The sequence below is a fragment of the Panicum virgatum genome, chromosome 6K (genome assembly GCF_016808335.1).
Source record: "Panicum virgatum strain AP13 chromosome 6K, P.virgatum_v5, whole genome shotgun sequence".
In the NCBI taxonomy this organism is placed as follows: Eukaryota; Viridiplantae; Streptophyta; class Magnoliopsida; order Poales; family Poaceae; genus Panicum; species Panicum virgatum.
Window position 1 is genome coordinate 43,742,334 of NC_053141.1, and position 6,406 is coordinate 43,748,739.

General features: G+C 44.5%; 1 protein-coding gene across 2 annotated transcripts; it reads left to right on the forward strand.

Annotated features, from left to right (window-relative positions):
- Positions 1-2,365: 2,365 nt before the first annotated feature.
- On the forward strand, positions 2,366-6,406 carry LOC120712821 (putative wall-associated receptor kinase-like 16). 2 transcript variants are annotated; one of them, XM_039998708.1, is made up of 5 exons: positions 2,366-2,943; positions 4,084-4,519; positions 4,707-4,862; positions 4,944-6,055; positions 6,100-6,406. In XM_039998708.1, the coding sequence occupies exons 1-5, from the start codon at positions 2,518-2,520 to the stop codon at positions 6,124-6,126; spliced, it is 2,157 nt and encodes a 718-aa protein (XP_039854642.1). In that variant the 5' UTR covers positions 2,366-2,517; the 3' UTR covers positions 6,127-6,406. The 2 variants fall into 2 exon arrangements, with proteins under 2 accessions (XP_039854642.1, XP_039854641.1); XM_039998707.1 differs by having other exon boundaries at positions 2,367-2,943; positions 4,944-6,406.

Below are 6,406 nucleotides of genomic sequence, written 5' to 3' on the forward strand. Positions count from 1 at the left end.
AGATCGGTATTAGCCTAAGAGTCTGCACCGAGTACTACTTGGGTGGTTTCCTTCTATACCGACTAGTTCTAAGTCTATCCGACTAGTTACATGCCGAATGGGTATGAGACATGCCCCATCTCATATCTGGTACTGAACCGTGCCACGTCAAGTATCCCGTGACCTCGGGTCTGACATGGTTCCTGTAGTTCGAGGCAGAGTGGGGAATGGTTGGCATGTATAGTCAGATGGGGCAAATACGTACCGTGTTGGTTAGGTCCACCTTGCAAGGTTAAATCGGATCGATTCGCCGCGACTCACGGTTATGAGGATCTTGATCTCCGAGTCACATCGTAGTAAATGATATGGAACATGGCTATATATATATATATATATATATATATATATATATATATATATATATATATATATATATATATATATATATATATATATATATATATATGATTACTCTGAATTGTGGTTTAATACGCTACCATAATTGCTCTAGTTATTTATGCAAATATTAGTTGATGATTAATTTATCTATAACTTTGAGCTAAAATGTTGAAAGTAAGGATCTACCTTAGTTGCTTTTCAGCAAAACAAACCACCAGCCAGAAAGCTTTGCATATCTAGTTAGTGGGCTAAGTATACACATAGTCGGGTAAGCCTTCCTGAGTATTAGTTGCTCAGGATTTATTGCCACAATTATTTTAGGCCACGCCAATATAGACTTCTGCCCCTGCTGTGTCAAGTTCATCCGCCGCGATGTGGAAGGTTGGGAGGTAGTCGAGCCCGAGGCTTATTAGCTCCTGGAGGTCGTGGGGTTGCACACTTGTGGACAGAGTGTTCAGCCTGTCACTTTTGACCAGTTGTTTAGTAGCCGTTGGTTTCGTGTTCTAACTGGACTTTGTTTCAAAACCGTTGTGGACTTGTAAATTTTGTATGTATCTTGGACTTGTAAATTATTGTATATATTTGAACTTGGTTTGCAAAACCTATTGTATCATAGTATGTAATGTTTTGGTTTTTGTATTTTCAAATTTTTGTCGTGTTTGTACCATCTGTGCTCACCTTCGTGTGGGACTATCGGTGTTGTTTCGATCAGGCCGTGGGTTGAGAAGGAGCTGTCAAATTAAACCATTAAGCTAATGCGCCTGATGTGTTTAAATGATGGCCATTACGGTTAATTTAGAATTTTAATTTGGCGGTTCCGTCACAGCGGCCATACTCAGAGGCCAGTAGAGCAAACAGTGCTGATAATGTGTTAAAACTAGAAAGTAGAGAGTAGAATGGAATGAAAAAATGATTCATTGATTGATTGAATGAACATGGTGATTACATATTTATACATAGTGAAATGGTGTGTCATGCACATGTCCTTTTAGGGTTCAGGCCCCTTCGCGAAAGGTTGAGACCCTTTCGTGAAAGGTCATGTCTATCTCTACTACTACCCCCCGCTGGCCAGCGACGCGCCGCTGGCCGACCGGCTCGCCCGGGAGGCCAGGTCCCGTCCGTCCCTGCCGTCGGGCTGCCACGCCGACGTCCCCCAGGGCCGCGCCGCTCCTCCACCACACCATGGACGAGCACGGTGCGTCTTGTGTAGCAGCTTTCGATCTCCTCTCTCGCCGTCGCTGCCGCCGGCCTATCACTGTCGGTCGGTCTACCATGTGCCGGTCTTGCCACGCCAAGAAAATTCGTGCACCCACCGCCGGCCTGTCACTGTCGGTCGGTCTACCATGTGTCGGTCGGTCTACCATGTGTCGGTCTTGCCACGCCAAGAAAATTCGTGCTGTATGATTGCTGACAAAGACACAGTGGCAAGAGAACGACCGCGCAGGACCACGGGAGTGGCGCCGCCGTCCATGTCTCACAGGGGCACTAACGTCTTTTTGTCCTTGTTTAACAGTCATTCTAACAGCAGACTCACGGAATAACATTGAGGGGATTGGAGTAAAATTTCAATGGCAATAAAGGGATGACCTAAATTTTGATGGCATTGAGAGGATTGTCTTAAATTTTGATAACATTCGGGGAATTAACTCTACTATTGACGTGTAGTAAGCGTCACCCACGAGTCCGTATGCACGTGCGCTGCTAGCAACCTGCTACGCTCGTTCGTTGGCACCGCGTAGCGGCGAACGATCGCCTGTTAGGAGTGCTGAGATAGAGATGCGAAGTGAAAGCTGCTGGTTGGATGGAGGCGCGGCGCGGCGCTGAAGTCAGTCGTCGCGAGGACTGAAGAAACGTCTGATCCCAAGTCTTTGAGAGCTACAGCAATGGAAGCATGCATCTGCAAATTCAGGCACGGAATCACCACGCAGGCTTCGTTTTAACGCGCCAACGAACTGTCAGTCCAGGAAGCCTCCTGATTGGAAAAAAGAGAGAAGAAAATCCAAAAGAAAAACGGTCAGTCCACGCTCGCTTGGCGTAGGAATACCGTGCGTGGAGTATACATATGGCCAATGGCCTATAGCTACACCCTAAACCAGATCCCACGGAAGCTCCTACGTACATACTACCATTACGACCATCATGGAGTTCTCACTCCTCTGCCTTCCGGTGGCCGTGTGGCTCCTGGTGCTCGCCGGGGCTGACTTCGCGGCGGCGCAACGGAGCCCCAGCTGCAAAACGATGTGCGGCGACATCGAGGTCCCGTACCCGTTCGGCTTGGAAAAAGAGTGCGCAATCCACAGCGGCTTTCATCTCAACTGCACGACCGCGGACGGCACCACCAAGCTGTTAGGGGGTAACGTGGAGGTGACCAAGGTCTCCGTGCAGGATAACAAGGCCTGGTTCAATACTTATATCTCCCGGCAGTGCTACAGCCAATCCATCAAGAGGATGACAGACTGGAACGCGTGGATAAACATTACCGGCACGCCCTTCGTGGTATCGGCAGACGATAACAAAGTCACCGTCCTCGGGTGCAACAGTTTGGCCTACATGCGAAGCAACGATGTAAGTAACCTTGATACTCCGTGTAGTTCCTAGTTCACCGTTGTTTCCGCTTATGGCCGACTTTGAAGGCTCGATTTTGAGTAATCTAAAAGTGAGATGACTCCTAGAATCCTAGAATCAGCTGGATTCTCGATTCTTAGGGTCATCGGACTTTTGAATTTTCTAAAATCGAGCCTTCAAAGTCGGCCATAAGCTGAAACAAAATGGGGCCATATCAACTAGAAAAAAGTACATTTTACTCCCCTCACCAATTCACTTTGTCTCCTTAACCCCCGAGCAAAATTTAGGCTTAATTTACTCCTCCAACAATTCTATTTAGTCCAATTTATCCTCTAATAATATTTCTCTTTTTTATCCTAGTACAAATTTTAAGTTCAAATTTTGTGAGTGGATAGAGAACATAATGCTCTATGTTAAAAAATACACTAAGAATTCTTCATAGTTATTTTCATAAGTTGGAAATATTTAACACAAAATTTATCGCAGAGATACAATTCTGCATGGAAAATATTCATGAAAAAATTATAATGTATTTTTCTAGCATAGGGCATCATATTTTAAGTTACATTGCAAAATTTGAAGTTAAATTCCACTTGTGCACGAGAAATAAAAAAGAGAAATCTCAGTAGGGGGTAGATTGATTCAATTGAAATAGTTTTGGGAAGTAAATTGAGCATAAATTTTGTTTAGAGGTTAAGTGGACAAAGTGAATTGTTGAGGGGGTCGAATGGTACAAGCTACTTCCTCCGTTTAAAATTATACTCCCTCCGTTCCATGAAGAGTGCAATTCTAGCTTTTTTGACATATTGGTCGTGGTGTGAAAATACTTTTATACCCTCATTTATTGGAAAAATGCAGTTAGTTTTAGCATGCAAATCAAATCTTGCCACTAATTATGTTGTTGAGATACAATTTTTAAAATTGCACTGAGTGGATTTTTTTTCAAATATAGGATTGCACTTTTCATAGGACGGAGGAAGTTGGTCGTTTTGAATTTTCTAAATATATAATTATTGCTATTCACTTGATATATTCTATGGCTAGATACATAGTAAAAGTGTAAAATAAATATATTTATAAAAGTTAAAATAGTCAATAATTTGGAATGGAGAGGGTAGCTGATATGAAATTCGGTTGCAGTACATAATCGGCTGCGTGTCGACATGCGGCGAGACAAGCCCCAAGAACGGCTCGTGTTCTGGTGCTGGGTGCTGCCGGGTGGATATCCCGAGAGGAGTCCGGTATTATGAAGGTTTTTTCAACCCATTATACAACACCAGCGAGATCTGGAGGACAAACCCTTGCAATTATGTAGGTGTGATCGCAAATGAAGCCTTCAACTTCAGCACCACTTATCTCAACTCGACGGTGTTCTACGACACAGACGGGGCAAAGAAACCAATTGTGATGGAATGGGCGATTGCACGGAATACATGTGAAGAAGCCAAAATTGACAAGAATACACCCTACGCGTGTGTCAGCGACCATAGCAATTGTATCACGAATGATGCGGGCTATGCCTGTAGGTGCTCCGATGGATACGAAGGAAACCCATACATCTACGATGGATGCACAGGTTCGTCTCATCAGTGTCCATTAGTATTTTCCTTCAGTTTTTCCTTCTCATGCAGACACCAAGCTCAAAGGGCATATTCAAGTTTTCAGCCAAGTGCGGCTCCTCAAAAGTTTTTTTTAAAAAAAATTATTAAACTGACATTTTGTTTTTTTTTTGAAATAAAAACTGACATTTTGTGCGATTTCAGATATCGATGAGTGCCTAGATAATGTTAAATACCCGTGTGCTGGAATTTGCAAAAACACACCGGGGAGTTTCACTTGTTCATGCCCACGAGGGAAACGCATGATCGGTAGCGTTTGTTTGAAAGATCAGAAGTCAACCTGGATGGCACCAGTTGTTGGTAGGTTGAAATTAAAGAACTCACATATGCACCATGTGTTTGACTAGTGTGATCCAAGTCTAAGTTTGTATAATCATGTAGGTGCAAGCATTGGACTTGTGGTTCTTGTGGTTTCCGTCGCTTGTGCATGCTCGATCCAAGATAGACGAAACCTACACCGCATCAAACAGAAGTATTTTCGACAGCATGGTGGCCTACTGCTATTCCAGGAGATGAAGTCGCAACAAGGAATTCCGTTCAAAATATTCTCTGAAGAAGAAGTACAGGAAGCCACAAACCGGTTTGCGGAGCAGCAAGTCATCGGCCATGGGGGTCACGGGAAAGTCTACAAGGGAGTTTTGAAGGGCGACGTAGAAGTAGCCGTGAAAAGATGCATGACAATCGATGAACAACAAAAGAAAGAATTCGGCAAGGAGATGCTAATCCTATCCCAGATCAACCACAGGAACATCGTCAAGCTCCTCGGCTGTTGCCTCGAAGTTGAAGTACCCATGCTGGTGTACGAGTTCATCCCAAATGGAACATTGTTCCATCTCATCCATGGCAGCCACAGCGGGCACATTTCCTTGGACACTCGTGTGAGGATTGCTCATGAGTCTGCAGAAGCTTTAGATTACCTTCATTCCTCTGCATCCCCACCAATCGTCCATGGCGATGTCAAGTCTGCTAACATCCTCCTGAATGGCGACTTCACAGCAAAAGTATCAGACTTTGGCGCGTCCATTCTGGCACCAAGTGATGAGTCGCAGTTTGTAACACTTGTCCAAGGAACTTGTGGCTACCTTGACCCGGAGTACATGCAGACATGCCAACTGACAGATAAGAGCGACGTCTACAGCTTCGGAGTTGTTCTCCTGGAGCTTCTCACACGCAAGAAGCCATTCAACCTCAAAGGACCTGAGCACGAGAAGAGCCTGTCCATGGTGTTCCTAGAGGCAATGAAGGAGAACAAGCTAGAGGACATCCTAGATGGTGAAATCAAGAATGATGAGAATTTGGAGTTTCTCGAGGAGATTGCAGAGCTAGCAAGGCAGTGCTTGGAGATGTGTGGCGTCAATAGGCCATCGATGAAGGAAGTTGCAGAAAAGCTTGATGGGTTGAGGAAGGTCCTGCAGCATCCATGGGCACATAAGGATCCTGAAGAGCTGGACAGCTTGCTTGGAGAGTCATCTTCAGTCAACTCGGGGATTATCCTTAGCACCGGGAATTTTAGCATCACGAAGAAAGTTGCCGTGGGCTTAGAATCTGGGCGTTGAATAATTAGTCTCTAGTCTGCATATTGATTCATGTAGGTTGCCCTTAGCTTTCAGGAGATAATAGCTACGATGTATATGGATAGGTGAGCAGCTGCCGTAGCTGGCATGGAAAGCGAAGGCTTGCAAGCTAAACTTCCATGTCGTCTTCTCCCTTTTGATTTTGATTTCTTCATATCGTTTGCGTATATTTTTCTTTTTTAATTCTGATCAGCTTGTAAGCCGATATTACTGTGAAACTTTGGTTGTGTGCGATGCAGAGGCCGGAATATCTCCCTTTTCTAAAAAAAA

Coding starts and splice junctions, on each gene's coding strand:
- LOC120712821 (XM_039998707.1), top strand. CDS start 2,518: ATGGAGTTCTCACTCCTCTGCCTTCCGGTGGCCGTGTGGCTCCTGGTG. Junction 4,520..4,706: donor CATCTACGATGGATGCACAG/GTTCGTCTCATC, acceptor GTGCGATTTCAG/ATATCGATGAGTGCCTAGAT. Junction 4,863..4,943: donor CTGGATGGCACCAGTTGTTG/GTAGGTTGAAAT, acceptor ATAATCATGTAG/GTGCAAGCATTGGACTTGTG.